Source organism: Plectropomus leopardus, chromosome 12, assembly GCF_026936395.1.
Source record: "Plectropomus leopardus strain MGB_pleo_1.0 chromosome 12, ASM2693639v1, whole genome shotgun sequence".
Lineage (NCBI taxonomy): Eukaryota > Metazoa > Chordata > Actinopteri > Perciformes > Serranidae > Plectropomus > Plectropomus leopardus.
Genome location: NC_142187.1, coordinates 7,533,114 through 7,555,331, shown reverse-complemented (window position 1 = coordinate 7,555,331; position 22,218 = coordinate 7,533,114). Strand labels below are relative to the sequence as shown.

Here is a 22,218-nt window from a genome sequence, read left to right as displayed (position 1 = left end):
AGAAACAAATAGGATATTGGAAACCTACGCAAACCTATTTGTCATTTGGGCCTTCATTCCCATTTGTATTACCGCTGAACTCACCATGACAACATCTGAGATTTTGACAATTAAGTCATAAACAGCAAATGAATGCAGATGTTTGCTGGATTTGCTGCTTTTGCGCTTCTTTTTGTATATTTGTAAACTTGGTTTTTGGACTGCTATTGGAAAAAATAACAAAAAATATCGCAAAAAAAAATAACAAAAATTTCGCAGATCTCGCAGAATTTCTGTCCAGATTTGTTTAGTCTATTGTTTGAATGGATTTGGTTTGGTGTGAACATCGCAACAGCTGGTACTGTTCTGGTCTTGTCTTGTCTTTAACTTGTGAGTCTCTGTGTGGGACATCATGGCGAAATGTGATGCTGGTGAGACCTCTTGGTGCCACCATAGTGCATCTAAGACATTGTTAAGCATATTTTGTGCTAACCCCTTTTCACTGATAAACTATTGAGTGCTCGTCTTTTTTCGATCTAGACGTTCCAGAGATTTTTACCAGGAGTCCAAATATCTGCAAAGGTCTCTTTCTTTCTCTGCAAATATATTTAAGTAAAAATATTAAAAAAGTATCATTTTGGAATCAGTATAATACCACAGGTCTTATATTGGCGCTAGTATACAAAAAATTAAAACAATCCTATCATAAGATATGATGACAGATAATTATGAAAACTTGGATGTAATAAACTTATTTAAAAAAATGTATATGTAGAGTTTTTAACGTTCCCTGCAAAGTTAAAAGTAAAAGCTAGTTGCTCTCCAGCTAATAAGACCAAGACGTAGACAGACAGACAGACAGTCCACTGGGCAGATAAAGAAAGCTCTCTGTCTGTGCCGTGGCTCCTTTCAACCCGGCTAAGCTGGTGCGAGACACAGGGAAGTCTTCCCTCACACAGAGTTGAATCATAAACTGATCTTGTTCGATTTTTTTCCTCCCTCCCCTCCTCCCGCTCTCTCCTCCCCCTTAAAAGGGCCCCCTTCTCTCTCTGCCTTTCTTCCTCTTGCTCTCAAAGGGAGGGAAGGCTGGTGGCACTTCACAGAGGGATAGGCCCTCTCTTCATCCCGCCAGCTGAGGAGACCCCCTGCAACATCTCTATATCCGTCTAGCCGGCTGCTGGCTCTCGAGAGCCTGCTGGATTCAGTGGCGAGTGTTAGAACCACTGAGGAGCTTTCAAGACAAAATCCACCTTCTGAGCCTTCTGCCGTGCGCGCGTGTGTATGTGTGTGCGTTTCAAGTTGCTCTCCCCAGGCCACCTCAGTTATCTGTGTCACATCACAAGGTGCCCTATTAGAGCGCGGCAGAAGGGTCCTGTGTCTGCTCGTTTAATGACGTGAAAGAGAGATGGGCGGATTGGAAGGAGCATCGGGGAGATGGATGGATGGACGGGTGGGGAAGCCACCTCCCACCCCCACGAGCTCTTCTCTGGCGCAGTTTAGTTGAGATTTCAACATTGATCTGTCATGTCCCCTCTCTCTCTGGCTTGCAGAGAGGGAGGCAGGTAAGGCTCAGCACGTGTGTGTTTAACAACAGCTCGAACAGGGAGAGAAGGAGGCGAGCATGGAGAGGGATAGATGAAAGCCAAGGCAGAGCTGAGAGACTTTAAAAGAGCCTCTTTATGATGACAACAACGCTTTACCTCCATCTGTGCTCATCTTGACGCTAGGCCTTTGTCTTTCTCTCCATGTTGTAAACACAAACACAACTAAGGCCAAAACAGGAGGTCACTGTGGAGCACAGTGTGCTTTAAGTCATCAGCATGCATGTATTCAAACATCCAAGTAAACACAGGTGAAGTGCATGTTTTGTTTAAAGGCAGTTATTGGGCTTTGAGGAAAGACTCCTCTAACAAAGAAATATAAAGACTGAGAAAACGGTTCATGTGAAATCATGAAAATTTATATGTCTTTCTGCAGTGTTAAAGAATAACTTTAAGTATTTAACAATATTGATAACTGGCAGGGTTTGTCACACATTTATTCATTTGTGGCAGCCTGCCACAATTAAAATATGTGCTGCCACGTATGGGTTTTATATTTTTGGAGCTGGACCATTCATTAGGGGCACGGTTGGACACTATTCGGTTATTCATTGCAACACACTCTTGGAGCACAAAGTGTACTTTGAGTAAAGACGGAGTAGTAGAATGGAAGACAGTTTATTTTATTGAATTTTTTGAATCATTAACTGCAGCCTAGAATCATGGTCTTGTTAACGTCCTGCTTGATAAAAATCAAACTTCATGAACCTTGGTCCACAAACTAAAGGAGGGAGACATCTGCCTAAAATGTATAAAGGAGTAGATACAGATACTTACTGGATAATAAACAGGTTACCTCAATTTACATTTAATATTTGAGGGTGAGATGACATAAGCAATACATTAAATTGTTGCTTTAATATTTGTCCACACACCCCTTCTTGGAAAAATAAAATGAGCTAAGCTTAAGAAAAATGAGGGAAACTGAAGTTAAATGAAATATTAATACAGGTGTAAGAAACCTGAGAAGGAGGACCGAAATGAGACGAGATGGCAGAGAGCTACCACTGTGAGTGTGATGTGTCACAGAGCAGCCATGCTCCCCAGTGACCAGCTCTCACATCCAGTTCTATAATTGCATTTCTGGGCACACACACACTGCTGACCAGTGGGTCAATTGCTCGGCTAAATGTGTTTTCCTTCCCCTTGCTAAGAGAGCCGTGTAGGGTCGAGCCGGGCTGAGCCGGGCTGGGCTGACCTCGGCTAAACCTACACTGCCACCAGACCACTGGCACCATTACAGCTCCCTGGTTACATTCAACGCTGGTCCCACAGAACTAACACTACTCACACTGGACAGGATCAGACAGGGTGATGGATGAGCAGGGAAAAAAGAAGGAGACAGACAGATAAAAGGTAAGAAGAGAAGAACAGGGATGTGGGCTGACCATCTCTACATAAAGCTAACTCAGCCATGACGACCGTGGAGCTGCAACAGGTCAGTTATCTTAAGCAGACAACTGGACCCTTAATCATCACACAGCACACACCAGCACTGAAAACAACCTCCCCAGCATAGTGATATAGTATATAAGATGAGGTGTGCATGCGTGTGTGTGTGTTTGTACCTCTGAAGCCTCCCTCCAGTAAAGCCGTAGCTCTGATCCTCTTCTGCCCCGCCCACTCGTACTCCTCAAAGCCCCGCCCATTCTCTCCGTCCATGTCCGCGGAGTCATCATCGCCTAACGCACCCTCACGCTGACACACACAGAAACACATGAACACATTAATCAGAGCACACACAGAGAACCACAGTTCTGTCGAACTGTGGCGTTTCTGTCTTGCAGATTTCAACAACTTTAAGTATAATAGTTAAAGTTAATAGAATAGTTTTACTATTTTAAATATTGTTGTGGTAGAAGATAGGCCATATCTCACGCTTCAGCACGCTTCTCTGTACCACACCATAATCAGCTGTGATATATTTATGTGGAATATTACTTCTACTAAATGTCAATAGCAAACAAACAGAAGGAGAAAAAAAATGCTGCTTATCTATATCATGTGTTCAAATGTTGAGATTTTCACAGATTGCACTAAACACCCAAAGGTCTTTGTCCAACTTCTTTTCTTCAGGCTGCAAATAGTTTCTTCTTTTGTGCCCACCTCCCTAAACTTCACGTCAACTTGTTGCAAACAAATCGCTGTGTTATTGTACACCTTATAATTCCTATACTTAATATGTTTCTAACAGGATGTGGGCTCAGTTTTCTCAACAGCTTGGTTTGCTGTGCTCACTGTTGATTCAAACTGATTAATTTGTAACAATTCATGTCAAAGACTATGTTCTGTTTGATTTTATTAAGCTTTTTCCTGGCTACTTGCTGTAACTTCTTTAGAATAAAACCATGCATTGAAGGACAATGAATTGGCCAAAGACCCTTTAATTCTGTAATTCTAATTTTTTGATATGAAGCTGCAGCAGGTGATGACAAGTTTGTCAAAAATGTCTAGTTCTGCTTTAGATAAATGGAAAAGACGAGCTCAGAATATGTTAAATCCAAGAGAGCTGTGGCCCTGGTTACAAGCAGGACTGAAACCTTGCATCTGTACTACTGACTATGTAATAAAAACACAGCTCACATGGCATGGTACAGATCTGGAACACCCTAAGCGTGCTCGTGTTAGACAGGTATTAGTGTCTCTACAGCTAGTGTCATGGACAGCATCAGTGAGGTCAGATACAGGAGGGGGGGTGATTAGTGATGATGATTTGATTTCTTGGTCGACTTTAGAAAAGAATAGAGTTGTTCAGCATCTACATCTAAAGACAGACTGCTGATCAACTCCTGTGCGACGACTACGAAACAGAGAGAGGGGGTGACTGGAAATTATTTTCTTTTTGGGCTAAATCTACAGCAAGCAAACAAAAATTGGCCCTAATCTACAGACACTAAAGAAGTCACGCTCATACGGGAGCTGCATGCCAATGAACAAGAAGCAACCATGTCATATGGGAAAAAACTGAAGATGATAACTTCAAATTTATGTTTATGAAAGCTTCTAGTGGCAACATTTCACAATGGACGTGAATACTTCAGTGTTAGTGTGTTTTTTAAATTGTCTTTCAGTTATTCCCATATGAAGTGAATGCAGTACCGCTACGTACAGAGGTGGAGAATATCTAGAAGGACTACAGTTGCTACTGGTTGGTACCCGCACTAATGTAAAGAAGTGATTGGACAGCATCTACAGGAAGTACAGAGGTGACTGCTCAGCATCTACAGGAAGTACAGAGGTGACTGCTCAGCATCTACAGGAAGTACAGAGGTGACTGCTCAGCATCTACAGGAAGTACAGAGGTGACTGCTCAGCATCTACAGGAAGTACAGAGGTGACTGCTCAGCATCTACAGGAAGAGAGGGGTTGACAGGCTGTCCGACCGGTTCGGGGCCCTGGATTGTACTACCTGGATCAGGCATTGTTCCACATGTCTACTCATCTCCTCCTCGCTCCCAGCCAATGGGGCGCTGCACAGCGGACATACCTGGCCCCCCTCCTCAGGCTTCCTCCTCTTCATCTTGCCTATACGGGCTGCAGAGGGGAAGTCAAGAGAGAAAGGAAGACAGCTTTAGTCATTGGAGTTTTCAAGCATGTTTCTGTGGATGATAACTGGACAATCACTGGTTTCAAGGCACAGGAGAGAATCTAAAAAAAGGCCTGAAGGATATTTATGTCAGATAAATCTTCCTTTATTAGATCATATGTAATGTTATGTAGGCCTGCCCTCTGTTCTCAATTCTTTTCAAGCCTAGAAGCATGAGAAAACTAAACTTTGCCCCTTCTGAAGTGTGCTACGAGAGAGGTGACAAGAGCCGGACACAACAGTCTCAATTAGGAGTTGACAGATTATCAGCCTGGCCAATTTTTTGGGCCAATATTTGACATTTTGCTGATTATTTGTATGGACATTTTATTTTAATGATGGCCAATTAAATTCATTAATTAAAAATTGCAAATTAAGTGTCAGCATGGGAGGAACTTTTACTTTGTAAAACCTCAAGGATCTAGTTTTATTTATTCAGTTTTTTAATTTAAAATTGTTCAATTTGTTATATTCCAAATTCTAAGTATTGACAGACAGATTTTTACTGTAAATTCATATTGGTTCCAAATTATCGCTCTCATTAACTGCTTATAATCAAAATCTGCTCTGAAAAAACAATATCTGTCGACCCCAAGTCTCAATCCCCGTCTTCCACTCTACATCCACGCCATCCCTCACTCTCTGTTTCTCCTCCCTTTCCTCCCCTGCCCTCCTGTCACAGCCTCCCCCCACCACACACACACACACACACACACACACACACACACACACACACACATTTAATTAGAAATTTAACAGAGCAGAACAGCCGTCATTGCGCCCCGAGTCTCTGTCGTTTTTTCTTAACTGCAAATGGCGCGCGGGGACATTAATTTTTAGCTGGCTGGGAAAGCAGAGGAGGCCAAGAGGGACCGTGGCGAGGGATGGAGGGCGAGGAGGAGGAGATAAGGCGATATGCCATAACTACAGGGGAAGGAGACGGAGGGAGTGAGGCAGGGACGGTTTAGGAGAGAAACTGCCTCCTCCTCCTTCTTGCCAATTCTCCCCTGACGCTAATTGAGGGGAGCGTTGTTAAATAGAGAAGGGAAAGGGCTGCTAATTAGGTCCGGCAGGGATCTCTGCCCCCCCTCAGCCATTATACCCCACATGAGAATGATTCCTGGTTCCACATAAGGGCAGAAAGAAAGTAATGGAGGGCGAAGTTTAAACTAAGTCTTCATTGGCTCTTGTCATGGGCTCTTGACGCCTCAACACCGGAAACACACAACCGATATCTGAGAGTCAACTGTTACAGACACAAATATGTTGATTATATTAGCCTTTCTAGGTGAACACTGCTTTGGTTTCTCTTAAAAAAAAAGGATGAGTATTTTGGATAAAAGTTGACGGGGATAACTTAAAAAAAAAAAGCTGACAGCTTTGAAATAATATAGGTTTATTTCATAGCATGGCAGGAGAAACAAGGTCAACTGACATTTGTGTTACACATCACACAGGATTTAACGCTGTCAGAGCTTCTGAGATTTAATATTATGGACTGAGGCTCATAAAAACACACGACATTTCTTGTCCCGCAACCCATCTTAGGTAACATGAACAATGGCTGCATTTTATTTAAGCATCCCAGGAAGCCATGATAGTAAGCCAAATGGAAATCGCTCAACATCTGCGCTTTTCCTATCGGGACATGTCAAAATGATTTTTTTAAGTAGTTTTAAAAGCCCTTTGCTGCATTGCGACCCGTGTGACAACACAGATGAAAACGAGTGCATGGACTGTTGTGTAATTCAAAGTACTGGTGAAGTTAGCGTCAGTATTTGTTGATCAGAAAGGCCTGCTAGGAGCTCTGAGGCCTGATCTCAGAGCTTTGCCCCAGTTTGTGCCTCATATTATAAAATTGCAAAAGGGCTAAAAATCTGGGGTTTTTTTTTTTCAAAATACCCAGAAAAAGAAGGCAGTTAATCAACACTTACTTAAAAGTGTATTCTTAATTTAAGGATTAAAAAATATTCTCTGAGCCGCACAAAAAAAAAGCTCCTCAGCCTGTTTCTCAAATCATGCCTCTTTATAGCAAATGACAACAAAAATGAAAAGTTATATTGGTGTATATAAACAGATTTTCCCAATATGTTATATTTTCAGACATAATAACTTCTGATCCTACTTGTGTTCAATAAAAAGAGCAAGGAGATTTGTAATCTCGGGCTACCTGGATTAGAATGAGATTATATTGAGGATTCTGAACTGTAAAACAGCAGTAAGTGTTGTGAAATAACCTTTTGGGTCTTTGAAAAAATCACCAGGTAGTTATCCTTCAGAAGATCTGATGCTTAAATCTGTGACCTGAATACGGTAACACAAAAAAACCCAAACTAAGGCAACTAAAAGCTAAATTTAGCCTGTGTGGTGAGATGCAATAAGGGATATCAAAAAAAAAAAAAAAAAAAACACGATAAAAAATTTATTGGGTGCTGGATTGGGCATAAGCAAAGAAATAAAGCTAAAAATATGCCCACACCAAATCTAAAAATTCTGAATATTTGTATTTGGTAGCAATGCTGCCACAGGTGTCTGTCATGTGACATCATCAAAAAGGAATAATACATAAACAACACCTGATACCACAGCAAATATACAATAGCTAAATATGATCCCTTCAATAAACAAAGAAATAAACACCTCTCCAAAATGACTCAGCATAGAGTAATGTATCACTATCATATAGTCACATTGCATTACAAAGCTAGCTTGTCTCCTGAACCTTGACACCAGTGATGTTATGTCATATGTGGTGATGATTCATTGCTTTCATTTAATTTTTATAGAAGTTTTATTCAACTTCTGGAAAATTACTGCAACATGTATGCCATGTAAGCTTAATGTAACATTATATGTATAAGTTAAATTAACTTTGATTTATTTTACTTTATTTAAAGTTTTTTGGGGGGCATTCAAGGAAATCCATTTTTTGCCCAGTAATACTATGACCAAAACAATCCCTATCAGAGCAATAAACTCTTAATAACTACATTTTAACGAAATGAATTCCTTTAAATCATATAATGTACATTAATAGAGGACATTAAGTATCACTCTGGAGATGAAACGTTATGTGTACATACCATTCAATCTTGTTTGCCTGTTTGCACGAACTCGTAAAAATGTCTGCAAACAGAGGGGGAAAAAACAGGAAGGAAATACACATTAGATAATAAACAAACAACATAGTATGTTTACAAGTACAAATATAACTTGTGAGAATGGGATTGCTTTGGATGCTGACACTGAGTGACTGTAAACAAACCTACTTGTCTATTGTTTGCCACCTCCTCCATGGCTGCCAGGCTTCACTCTCAGCTCATTCTACAGCCGCCAAAACTCACTGCTGCAAACCGCCACACTGCGGCTCCAGATAACCAACATCACTGCAAACTGAGCCCAGTGTCTATTATTTCATACGGATGGAAAAGGATTGAAAGTGGCGCCCGTATCGGCGAATATTGCTCATGTCGGACGCCATGTTGGCTTGTTTTGATCATGTGACGCGCTGGAGACGGAAGTGGGGAAACGTCACATGTTGTTCCGGATTTTGGCCGCTAGGGGGAAGCAACGGGTTTCATTACACGGTCTCCTTTTAATTAATGTCAGAGGAGTTTTCCATACCCAGGCCTGCAGATACGGCTGCTGCACTGAATACTGTTTAAAGACTGATGGACAAAAAAATGATTTATAATTTACTCAATAAAATTATGTTCAAGATGTTACATTGCTTTTCAGTTTGGTGTTGTGAACATTCCTTATGAACTTTTTTTGTGTTTTTTTTATTTTGCTTGGTTTGTGGTGGTTTCCTCAGATATTTGTCCTTTTTTGTTTGTGCAGCAGATTATTTAGGATACACTTTTATAACTGTAGCACAACTCAGTTCATATTATACAACCCTCAGTGGTGTAATAAATAAAAGTAATAATGTAACAATGCAGAACTATAGGTCAAAGTCTTGCATTTAAATCCTACTTCAATAAAAGCAAATTGTACTGAGTATTAAAAAATATCAAAACAGAAAGTACTAATTATGCTGAAAAATGACCCTTAAAACTAAACAGTATTATAGGTAGGGCCGGTATTACATCGTTAGACTGTTAATATGAAACAATGTTTGGTAAGTTACTTTTGAAATGTGACAAGTTACAGATTATTAGCCTGTTTAAAATGTAATATGTATGTAACTAGTCTATTTTAATTACTTTGTCAAATGAATGTTGACCTAAGTGCTATAAAAACTAAAGTAAATGGCACACAAATAGTTTAAATTTAAATAGCCACAATAACCACAATAAATGGCAGTAGAACTTACAAAGCAATATTATATGTATTAAACCCTAAAACAGATTAAAACTGGAAAGATTAATTACATACATAAAGGACTGTAAGATACTAAAATATTAATTACATTTGATTTATTTTTGAGGACAGATGTTTTTACCTGGGCAGTAAAGCTGAAAAGTCCTAAAAACACTGATTATTACTGTCAAACTTTTATGAAAAGCTCCTCAACATTATGAATAATATAGAATGTTATATGCTTTTTACCAAAAAAAGAATATATTCCATTGTAACTCCTTTATAATCACCAAAATTCTGATAAGTAACTGTAATTCAATGACATTTTCTCTCAATAATTGTTACAGATTATGATTACATTTATTTTGTAATTTATTTATCTAACTCTGTTACATTGTTACATGTAGCTGGTTACACCCAAGCACTACTAATACAGTTAGTGTACAGTCCGATGGTTCCCAAACTTTGGGGTTGGACCCCATTTTAAGGGTCATGAGATAAATCTGGGGGACCGTGAGAAATATATGGGGTCGGAAAGCAGGGCAGAAATTACTAAAGTTTTGCATTAGTATTTGTGACCTTTCTATAATATTTGCTTTAAGGGGAATATTGGATCTTAAAAATTGTAGAATTATCAAATGTCACAAAAACCCCAACCAAGACAGTCCTTTATAAGGGGGTCACAAACCTGCTAAGTACTTTGCTGTAAAAACTAAAGTATTACTCTCTGGAATATAGCAAGGTAGAAGTATAAAGCGTATGAAAGTACCTTAACATTGTACTTGAGTAAATGTAGTCAGTTACAGTACATTCCACCAATGGCAACTGTGATGAACAATTAAATTCAACATTAATCTGAGTAAACGTGGAAGATTTGGGGTCACTGGGTAGTTCAGGATGCCTGGGGTAAATTCCCTGCTTCATTAAGATGATGGTCATATCATTAAAAGTATAGCACTGAGATATAAATTAAGTGAGGTCAGATCTCCACTTCTGTCTCTGCAGAATGTGCACCTCAGGTCTACTGGGATCCAAACCTCTAAGTCTTCAGCTATATGCTGACTAAAGCATCCCCAGTTGCAGTTATGGATGCCCTCTCATTGACACGGCAACAGTGAGTAGGCAGCGCTTCCTCTCACCGTCGGCCCATCGTCCATCAGTGAGAGCCGACAAGCAGTCAGGCCTCCTCCTTCTGTTCTAGCCCTCCATCTGTCTCCTCACTCCTCCTCTCCCCTTCCTGCCACCACTTGAGTTATAGGCCCACTTGCCTCGTGTGGCCACTACTACCGTATCATTATGATACACTCCCTGAATGGCTCCGGATAGGTCAGCTTTTTAGAGGAAGGGAAGAGATAGAGAGGACGAGAGCACTGAGGTGGACTGACAGGCAGGGAGAAGGTGGCAAAGTCTGCCATTATGCTTCATTTTCAGGGTGGTAAAAAGAGTCACCATTGACTTAATCATTTGTATAATATAAGGTGATTTCAGCAGTTTCACTTAATGAGAAAATCTACTTTATCGCTATAAGGTCTTTATGAGCTGTGTCATCCTGAACGTATGGATGGAACGTCTGCGCAGACTTAATAGTTCTTATTTTATGGTGTGAGGGGGGAAACCCACTTAACCTGGAGATACATCATCGCCAAAAGAATTACCCGAACAAACTTTGATGAATTTAAGAGATAAAAGCAGTCAGGGTGGCTTTAGAGACACATGAGATTTAAGGAGATTGGCCTGTTGGTCAACGTAACTGCTGACAGGGCATAAAAAACCAAAATCTATGAAAAATCCTCAGCTATACTGCTGTACATCTGTCAGAATTAGACAATTTTAAAAACCTAAAAATCAGACCGAGTGGATTGTCAAAAGTTGTGTGTAGACCAACTGTTATTTAAAGGGACTCTGTTATGCGTTTTCCCTTTTCTTTGTTGTTTTGTATAACATTTTTGTGTTTGTAAAGGGTCTCCTAAGTAAGAAAGCCCAAAGTCCAAACCAAAGGTAGTGCTAAAAAACACTGCTCCTAAGCTGCTTGAAACAGCTTGTTTGAGTTTCAGTGCTTATTTCTGTAACAATGTGACATCACAATGTAACAAATAAAATAAAATGTGCACAGAGAGACCCAGCTAGCCAATCAGAGAAGACTGGGCTTCTCGGAGGCGGGACATGAGCTCAAACGAACTGTTTCAGACAGAGGTGCTGCAGCAAAGGGCAGTATGAGACACATGTTGTGTTTTTTGAACATTAAAGCATATAAACCTCTTCTAGTAGACCCCCCCAAAAAAACAAATATGATCCTGAAAATGAGCATAATAGGGCCCCTTTAACTCCTCTGTGTGTGTTTGTGTTCGTGAGTGTGACCTGGTATCTGTCGGAGTGGTGGGCGTCTTCAGAGGACAGGGGTGAGACCACAGGAGACTCTCCCTCACGCTTGATGTGCACCGACAACAGCATTGACTGCAGAGAGAGAGAAGGAAATAAAATGTCTTCTATATGCAGATGATGTTGTATTATCACCTCTGGAGCGATGATTACAGCAGAGACTGTCCTCTCTTGACAGTTGCAGCATGGGAATAATCAATAAACATGGACAAGGCAAGAGTAATGCTCTTTCAAAAAATAAATCAAATCTAAGGAAAGCAGATACCATTTCACTGTTGGAGAGATAACACTCCTGCGAGCCAGCTGCACCTAAACTTAGCTTGACAAAATCATTTGAATGATTTAAAATGTTCATAAGGTCCATACAAACTCAATGCAACTACTAGAAAAGCCTACATTGTTCTGAAAAAAACACATATGTGACGGTTGCCTAAGTTTTAAGTTGCATTAACGAGGCAATGAAAATATAACTATAAACCCATAAACTCTTTATATTTGTTGCTGTCTGAAATGCCTTTTCTAAAAAAAAAAAAAAAAGCAGCGCTGAGGGACTTCTCCAAGAGCCGCTCTCCTCCTACTTTCTCTGCCCAGGTAGCATGAGCTAACACAACAGTAGCGGCTAACATCCTACACTGAGCCATTCAACGGTTCTAACGAACTCCACCGAAACAGCTCAACTCTGTTGTTAAACCTGTGAAAAACCACTGGGTAACATTAGCCATGTCACTGTGTGAGTGACTCTGTCCAAGGAGCAGCAGTGGTCTCATGATAAACAGAGAGAATGGCAAGGAGGGGCTGACTGAATCAATATGCTGCATGCAGCTCTTCAATAAAATTAGATCTTACCTGTTTTAAATAGCCACATTTTTGGTAAAGTTGTGGTTATAATGATAGTTGTGGTGAGCATAATTGCAAAGTTGCCAGAATTCAGAGGGACTGGCTGAATTTTAATTAACTGATATAACTGCAACATCGCAACATCCTGGACGGATTGATTAAAGGAAGAAACTGAAGTAAAATTATTAATGGAAGTGTCAGAAGAAGCTGAGGTTTCAGTTTCAGTTGAACAAATTTTAAAATCTAAATTTAAGTGCTTAAAGGAGCTGAAATATCAGTCGGCATGCTGGTGCTGTGTGAAATTACTTGGAAGAAATTACCGCCACTTTAAGTGTATAAACCTAAAGGGATAGTTCACCCCAAAATTTAAAATCCAGATTTTCTTCTTACCTGTAGCACTATTTATCAGTCTAGATTGTTTTGATGTGAGTTGCCAAATGTTGGAGATATCAGCCACAGAGAGCCTGGCCCAGTCATTGCAGTTTCATGTTGTAACTATTTTCTCTCTACCAAATTTTCAGAAGAAAGAAAATAGTTCCAACGTAAAATGCTCACAAGGTCTGTTGATTATCTTAAGTGATCAAGTCATAATTTCTGGAGAGAAACATTGCTGTTAAGTTTTTCAAAAGGTTTTTTTTTTGGCACTTTAGGCACTATATACCAAGTACTAGCTAGTTAAATAAATAAATAGATACATAAAAGCAATATATTTTTTCACTGTAGCAACAAAAAAAACAACCTTTTTTGACTTTGTGTTTATCAAATAAATACATATCAAAGGGAAAATTATTTAATTTCTAAAATTCCAAGTTTATTTCTGTATTATAACAGATCTCATACACAGCACAGAAAAGAAACAGGAATGGGGGAATCTTTACCCTTGGAAATTTTCAGGAGTGTTATTGCCACAGATGCTAAGAGCGCCACGTCATTGATGATGACTGTAACCTGGCTGACTTTGTCTATAAAGCCCCTTCCACTGATTAGAGTTAATGTTTATGGGACGTTAAGAGGAGTTAGGGAAGAACGAGTGATTGAAAAGAGAGGAGGAAGGGAGAAGAGGAGGAGGAGGAAGGGTAAACATCTGAAAAGCAGGAGCGTAACTGTCTGACATTACGGGACACTGCCTGTCCATAAATCTGTCTCACAACACTTTGCACACACACTCTCTCATTCTCTCTCATAGACACACACACAGTATAATATCCTCTTCTGAGCCACTCTGTGACAAAGACAATCCAGGGAATTCCTCAAGTGAACAAGAAGCAAGTAGATAATGATGTGAAAGAAAGAGAACACGGGAAGCAATATCACTTTTTTACAAGGCTTAGTCCTGACAGAGCTCGAGCTGGGTGTGTGTGTGTGTGTGTGTGTGTGTGTGTGTGTGTGTGTGTGTGTGTGTGTGTGTGTGTGTACATGTTTCCATGTGTGCCTGTGCTGCTGCTTTTTTTTTTTTTTTTTTTTTACAAGGCAGCTATGAAATATTTGTATTTACAGTCGTCTCCTATTAATCAAGCGGAAAGGGGCAGAGCAGAGGCTTAAGTGCTCGACAGCAGTAATCTAATAATAATATGTGAGAAATGACCAACCTCCAGTGCTGCCACAGTAAATTGGACATTATGCACGATGCTTTTATGCCTCCGTGTGAGTGTACGAGTGTGTGTGCGTGTGGCCTCTTTTTCTTTTCTATTTTACCCCGGGTTTAAAAAGGTCAGGAATCATTTACCTGGGGGCGTTCTGGGAATATGCTTAGATTTTATCATTAGAATATGACATTTAACGGTATTCTACGAAGAGATTATAAATGAAGATGTTCCATTGAAATTTTGGTCTTTTAAACCAACCAATTAAATCAACACGTTAAATGATCAGCGACAAAAAAGGCTGCATTTAAAGCTGCATTCAGAGGAGCGACTGATTTACACCTCATGGTGCAGAATTTTTAACTCCATATTTCCCCGTAAAGACTGTAAGAAAGTGTGTTTTGTGACTTTGCACTGTAAAGATGTGAACATTTTTAACCCTTTGAAACCTGGAGTGATATTGATTTTCTTTTGCTGCTTTCAGACGCCTTTCACAAGCACTTACATGACTGAAACATAAGCAAATTGCAAAACAAAGGCAATCAGCAACTTGATATGAGATGTCCCGCAAACAACAAAAGAATAAGTAAACGGTGACATGAAAATTACCTGAAATTTAGCTTAAAAAGAGAGAGAGAGAATCATTACAAAATGATCAAATAACTAGGGGAAAATGCCAAGAAAACTATATTAATTACATATCTAATATTAGCTTACAGAAAAAGATATACTTATTAGTATTATTTATATTTTTCATTTTACTCTTTTTGTTTTTGTTCTTTTACACTTCTTTGTCTTTCATGTTGCTAATTTCTAGTAATTTTCTTGTAACTTTTGACTAATTTCTTGCTTAGTCTTGTTTCATTCCCTCTTTCCATGTTTTCAAAAGAAATCAGGCCAATTTGCTAAGGTTCAAAGGGTTAAATGTGCGTTTTGTATATGTAAATAAACAGTGTATGCATAAAAAGAGCCAAAGAGAAAAGTGTGTGTATGTGGCTACTACACATATCCCATGTTTTCAGTCTCACCTCAATCACCTTTGCGAGGAGTACACAAAATGGGCCGAACACCCCTTAAGGAGGTGTGTTTGGGGTTAATCTCCAGTCTAACAGAGGCGGGTGGTGCATAGCGGGCAGGAGACGGCAGCAACAGGCCCATGTGCTTCAGATTGGCCCTCTCCATTCTTCATGGCCTGCCGCTGAATATTAAACAACAGTGGTGAGATGCGCAGTCACGGCTGTGGAGGAAGGCCGCCGCTCACCCCTGCTCTGTCTGCCTCTCTCAAGTGCGAGCCCACCCACAGTGCTGTGAGCGCCGCTCTAAGCCTGGGTCAGCACCCAAAGGTGTGTGGGAATGAGAATGGATGAATTGTTTTAGAGCTCTTGTGGTGCATTTATATGCGCGTCGGATGTACTATTTTTCGCAGTAGGGCATCTGACTTTCACATGGTCTTTACTTTGAAATGGAAACAACAATGGAGCTGATGAAGCGCTTGATTGCTTTAGGGCTACTTTTAGGAAACACTGACACAAGTCTTAACAATAGTGAAAAGCAAAGTAGAGCAAGACTTGCCATCTACATGTCCTGGACTTCCTGAGCTGGCATCAGACGTGACAATGACTTCAGAAAGAAATTGGACCCCTCCGTCAGATAGACATTAAATTTTGGTTGAAATGAAAATTAGGTTAACATTACCTTAAATGTCTTAACGACATCAGAATTTCACGCTGTGTGGTTGTTAACATTATGATATTTTGCAGACACTGGGTTTTGCTCATACCTTACAACTAAATGTCCTTATTCTATGTCGAGAAGACATCGGCATGAGCTGTTTGAAAGGTGTTGGATTTTCCGCATGTCGAAGTATCCTTGGGCAAGACACTGAACCCCAAACTGCTCCCGATGGCTGTTCCATCAGTGTGTGTGAACGTGTTTGAAATGAAGGCCATGATGTACATTAAAAAGCATATTTAATGCATGTCAGAACCAGAAACAACCCAAGGTTTAAGCTTATCTGAATTTCCTAGAAAAAAGGTTTAAAAATCTGGCAGATTGGATGTGACATTTGAGGCAATTTTTTGTCGACTACTACTACAAAAAAAATTCTTTCTCCAATTCTCATTTTTATGCATTTTATTAATTTTATTATATGATCAACCTGTCAAGTTCACCCACAGACAGCAGCTATTTCAAAGTTCTTTGAAATGAGTGTTGTATTTTTATATTAATTCTACTATCTAGGCGTCATGCTAAAGATACAGAAAAGTATTTTCTTAAAAAAAACTGGTCTAAGTCTGGCAGCTACTGATGTGTTCAGATGTGTCAGTGGATGCAGGCGCTATAAGGGAAAGCCCTTGATGGAATCATGAATCTGTCTTCCCACAATTTGACATTATCTGTCTTTTTCTTCCTTTTCTGTCTGTCTGCATCTCAGCCTCTCTAATTGGAACAATCACAGTACAGTGGCTCTTGGCTCTGCTGCCCGTTGGACCACAGGAGGCTGGTATGTCTGAGTGTGTGTGTGTGTGTGTGTGTGTGTGTGTGTGTGTGTGTGTGTGTGTAATATAAGACAGAGACCTAGAGTACAGCTGATTTCCCCTTAGTGCAGCAGAGAGGAACAGAGGCATCCGAAAGCTGGTTTCCGTTACAGATTTGCACAAAACTTTTGCAATATTTTCAAAATGTCGATAAAAAACCATTGCGAGATGACTGCGTTTCCACTGAGTGATGTTATGCAACTTCTCTCACGATGTTATGCAACTTCTACTCTCTCGATAACATTCCGAGAAGCATGTCGATGGATGTTTAAAACATTAGCAGGTTTATTTCTATTGCAGCCGCCACAGTAGCTGTCATTATTTCCAATGGAAGGCCATGTAAGCGTGCTGTATGAGCAATAATGGAAAGCCCCTTATACGTGGGAGTGGCCATGTATGAGGGATTTCTGGGAGATGATAATCCACGATTTCACAGAGGAATTGTGAATTCACAACTTTTGAAGAGTTCTGCGCTACAATATCACCTCTTGTAGCGCCTGCTGCATCATGACTGAAGGAGCCAGTTCCTACCAACCAAATAAGGCTTTTGAGAATTGCCTGAAATACCACCTCACGCAAGCGTAAAAACTTTTTCGCGATAAATGTGAGTTTTTTCAAAACTGATGTTTCCATTAGGCGTATTTTATATTTGTCATTTTTAATTTCCACAATTTGAGGGTTAATGGAAACCTGCCTAGAGTAACAGCTCTTTTAGATAGTAGTAATTGAAAAAGTGTTATTATGTTGTTAAATCTAACCACTATTTACACATGTAATTTTGTTTTCTATTATTTAAAATCTCCCTTTTTGGCATGTAAGACATAGCAGAATTCAGCCTGAAGGAAAAGGTAATATTTGAAACACAGACATCATGTGAAGAAACTGGGGTTCATCTCACCTTAGGGGTTCCTGGAGTGGCTGCTCCATCCTTGGGTGAGGGGTTCTTACTGGTGGAGAGAAAGAAGACAAAAATAGGATGAAGTGAGTTTGTTATGTGCAGTGTTGAATGTGGTCTTTACATGTCTGTGTGCTTGTTTAAATGCCACCAGCGTGTGCTGACATTTTTCTAACAGCTCATTCATTTTTAAGATATATGTATCTTTGGAAGGTGTTTTCTATAAGCCCAGAAACTGTCATTTTGTGAAGAAAAAATGGAATATCTCCGTTTGTTGATTTATTACGTTTAATTCAGCAACTTGTTTCCACATTTATTCATTTTCATCCATCGGTCTTTAACTCTCTTTTCCCTTTTATCTACCCGTCCATCTCCTGCTACTCTTTGATGGTAATTGAAAACATTACTGCAAATGGCAGGATTACTGAGAACATCAGCTGGATCTCCTTTACTGAGGCAATCATTCCCCAGATTTGTCTCATCAAACACACACACACACACACACACACACACACACACACACACACACACACACACTCTCTCACACACACACACACACACACACACACACACACACACACACACACACACACACACACACACACACATCATCTGTTGTGGTGGGAAAAGCAGGAAATAACTGATTTTGCAGTGATTTGATTTGTCAGCGCAGTCAGCTCATGGTTGCTTTGACTCTGAAATATGTGGAGGACAATCGGCTGACCTGTAAAAGTTATTGGGAAGAGGGGAAGAGGGAAAGGGTGGGGAGAAAGGGGGAGTATTAAGATTTTAGACAGCAAGAAAAAAGAAAGTCAGAAGAAAAGGAAGAAAATAAGAAAGAGCTTCTATTCTGCCAATAAAACAGAAACTTTCACTTCATGTGTACATTTATTTCTTATCTTTTTTCATCTACCATCTCATTATTTTCCTTTTCCGCTCCTCCTCATTCTCAATTGATTTGTTGTTACTTTATATTTTTTTTGTTGCATTTTCCTCCTTCTCTTTCCCTCCTTTTCTCCTTTCTCCCGTCCCTTTTTCCATCCCTCTCTCTTCAGCCGAAAACACAGATAAATTTCTCCGAGCCTCTCGAAGCGTTGCGACAGGCTCGACGTTGACAAAGCGAGACAAGGTTGTCACGTTTGCTTTGAGACCCTGTTAGCACTCCAGACCCTCTTGGATGGACACACACACACACACACACACACTAACACACACACACACACCAAAACACACACACACACACACACACACACACACACACACACACACACACTGCCAGACAGACAGTAGCAAACCATGGAAAGGAATGGGCCTGAAACTGAATTGAGCGCGACCTCTAATCTGACAGCATGCCTTGGTAGACAAGGGATTTCCCTTTTCAATGGCTGGATGGGTGGATAATAAGAATAAGAAGCCTTATTTATATGTCACTTATCTGAGAGGAGCATTTACAAAGTGGTGCACAAGAGCAAGACAAGGAGAATATAAGACAAAGGAATACAATGCATAGCTGCACAGAGATACTGTAGGAGGGAATGCATGATGAGAAAGAGTTCACCTCATTTCTTTACATTACAACATTTAGTTTTTCAGTTGTTTTTAAGTGCAAACCACCAGTTTATACATTAGGTATACTATGCAAGTTTGTTTTGTAAATAAAATAAAACAACAGTATTAAATAAATAAATAAACAGACTCTAAGTAATCCCCCCAAACCATCAATTATGACCAACTAGAACTGTGTGGTGGTGTTTCTTTCATTTCATCATTTCATTTTCTTCATATTTTGCTGTGTTCAGGTTTAATTAAAAGATAAATATTACAAGGCTATAAAATGACAGTGACAACTTTTCTTTTCATAGTTGGTAGCAATGAACAGCAGAATGACTGTAGTAAACAATGACCAAAAGAAAGACTGAGAGAGCGCAGCTGGTACCGGTGTATTGAAACTGTGAAAAATGAGTATTGAAACCATTTCGAACATTCAGAATTGATATGTATTAATAAATCAATATTTTTTTTACAACAAAGCTAGGCACAGCATGCGACACGTAGAGTAGGGACTTAATTAAAAAGTAGCAACCGTAGACTGTATATAAACATAGACAACATAGAAGGCTTCCCTTAACTACAGCCAAATCATCTCAATCGCCCCCTGGTGGCTGGCTGCAGAACAGGTCATGAAGCCCGCCCCTTCCATGTTAGTGAATGGGACATGGGCAAAACTAAAAACTCAAAGCATACCCCAAATAAAGGTTTCCCAAAGTTTTTTTTCTGTCATGTTATGTAATTCTAATCTACTTGTTTGCTCAAGATTGGTTTTAATTAGTTATTTGACGGTATAAAAATAGGGGATTGAAGACATTATTGTCAGCTGTGTTTGTCAATCAGTGTGCTCATGATCATTGACGCTGCTCGTGATTGGTCGGGCGGGTGAGTGGAGGGGACGTGATACCATAGAGATCGATACTGTGCAGAGCCTCAGCTCCAAATGATTTCATAACATCAAGATGTGGCCCTATGTGAAATGTCTGGCTTCAAGTATGTGTGGTGAAAGTAAGTGGATCTGTTCTTATATACAGTCAGTGGTAGAGACTGTAAGAAGCACACATCAAAGAGGAAGCAACAAAAATTGCAAACATGGCGCAGAAAAAAAAAGAATAACTTGAGCTTTTAGCTTAAGTCGGAAGGCACACAATACTTTTGTGCCCCTGAGTTCAAGATTAGGCATTAGAAATATTCCAGTGTTTTACAGAAAAGTAGCTGAATTTTGATATATCTAACCTGATTTTTGGACATATGCATATACCAAACGATAAACAAATAGAGACACAGAAGCAGAACTTTTTAGATTTTAGTTTGGTTTTTTTTTCAGTTCTCTTTGACTGTTACCAAAACCTGTAAAAATATATCAGAAAAAAAATCAAATGAATTAGATTAATGAGAGTTATTATCAGTCATTTTAGTGTTCATTAGTCCTCATCTGATGGGATTGATTCCTCTATGATCTTCGCAGTGTCGCTGGTGCTGTGAGAGTGTGCATATGTATCAGTGAACAGGTGTCTGTGTATGTATTAAATGTATTTGGTTGAACATGTCTGTGAAAACGTGTCATTATCGTCTGTGCTGTGTGCACCTGAGGATGTGTGTTTGCATCTGTATATTGTCTTGCTACTGTGTGTGTGTGTGTGTGTAACAGCGGGCCTCACTTCCACCAACAAAGAGAATAAACATGGGTGACACAGTCAAGCTGCTGTGTAATGCAGGCGGAATCTGCCAACACCCCCACCTGTCTGCCCCCTTTTTTCTATCTCTGTCTCTGTCATCTCTCTCTCCCTCTCCCTCTATCTCTCTTTTATTCATTACCTGGAACCTCTGCAGAGGCATCAACAATAACAGCCACCTCCACCTGCTTGTTGACAGTGTCAAACAGTGACAAGAGAAGGAGGGAGAGGGAGAGAGGGGAAAAGAGAGCGAGAGAGGACAGCGGTTGCATGCCTGCCACGATGGGAGAAAATTGCCACAATGACAGAGAGGGCTGATAGAGAGATGAAAGGGAGTGAAAAAGGGGGGATAAGAAAAGAGATGAAATGTGAGGTGAGAGAGAGATGCGGCGAGGGAGGAAGAGCGGGCAACATAAAGAGAGAGATCGAGCGAGTGAAAGATGAAAGAAGACAGAAAACGAGAGAAAGAAAGAGAGGGATTGATGGGAGAGTTGGTGTGTCGCCGCCTCTTCTCGCAGCTTCACGCGTCTGTTTGCCCGGTTCTATGAATTTTTGATGGGGAGGGTTATGGGGGCCTGGAAATTCCAGCTGCCTGCCATGTCAAAGCAAGGAGAGGAGTGTGGAAATGAGCAGCACAGCAAAGCGAAACAAACACACAGACAGGCGAAAAGGACGCAAGGGAGGAATGAAAGACGGGAGACAAAGCAATTTAAAATGTGTTGTGCTAATGAGGCCTATGTGTGAACACAGGGAGACAGGTGAGGGCATGTGGGTGCTTCACACAACTCTGATAACACATTGTCCCATCACATCATACAGTACTTTCTCTCAACTTGTTTAACCTAAAGGAGGAGCAAGAACATGTGAGATCACCAACAGGAAGTAGTCATACGATGGCTAAAACAGATCAAGCTTTTGGTTCAAATGTTCCCTTTTTTGGTCTGTGATTAATGTTAAAGAAAAAAAACTGAAGAAATGGACTAAAACAAATCAGGTAATCAGAGATCATATTTGATAATCAGCTGATTGAAAATAATGTATTCAAAGTTGAAAGGATGATCTTAGCTGTTTCGGGTCTGTATACCACATAACCTCTAAATAACCCTTAAACCAATATGGTTGACTTTGTTTTAAGGTTTATGCAACAGAGGTACTTTGTTACACTTAAGATACAAAAGAACTTTGTTAAGCTTTGGAAAAGTTAATGGTTTGGGTTAAAATAGTTGAAAATCTGGTGTTTGAACCATCTGTCCAAACCCAACCTCCTCTCTCCGCAGACTTTCTTGCTCTTTATA

The 22,218-nt window shown here is 40.0% G+C and overlaps 1 protein-coding gene across 5 annotated transcripts in view; it reads right to left on the bottom strand.

Annotated features, from left to right (window-relative positions):
• The window catches only part of rnf220a (ring finger protein 220a), a 221,705-nt gene that overhangs the window by 26,750 nt on the left and 172,737 nt on the right, over window positions 1–22,218 (bottom strand). For 3 of the 5 annotated variants that reach the window (XM_088085176.1, XM_042497332.2, XM_088085178.1), the window contains 5 exons: window positions 17,703–17,751; window positions 11,827–11,922; window positions 8,250–8,292; window positions 4,990–5,114; window positions 3,149–3,278 (listed from right to left, as the gene is read on the bottom strand). In XM_088085176.1, the coding sequence (XP_087941302.1) occupies window positions 3,149–3,278; window positions 4,990–5,114; window positions 8,250–8,292; window positions 11,827–11,922; window positions 17,703–17,751 (443 nt within the window). The remainder of the gene's footprint in view (window positions 1–3,148; window positions 3,279–4,989; window positions 5,115–8,249; window positions 8,293–11,826; window positions 11,923–17,702; window positions 17,752–22,218) is intronic. The other 2 variants (XM_088085177.1, XM_088085179.1) reach the window with 1 other exon arrangement.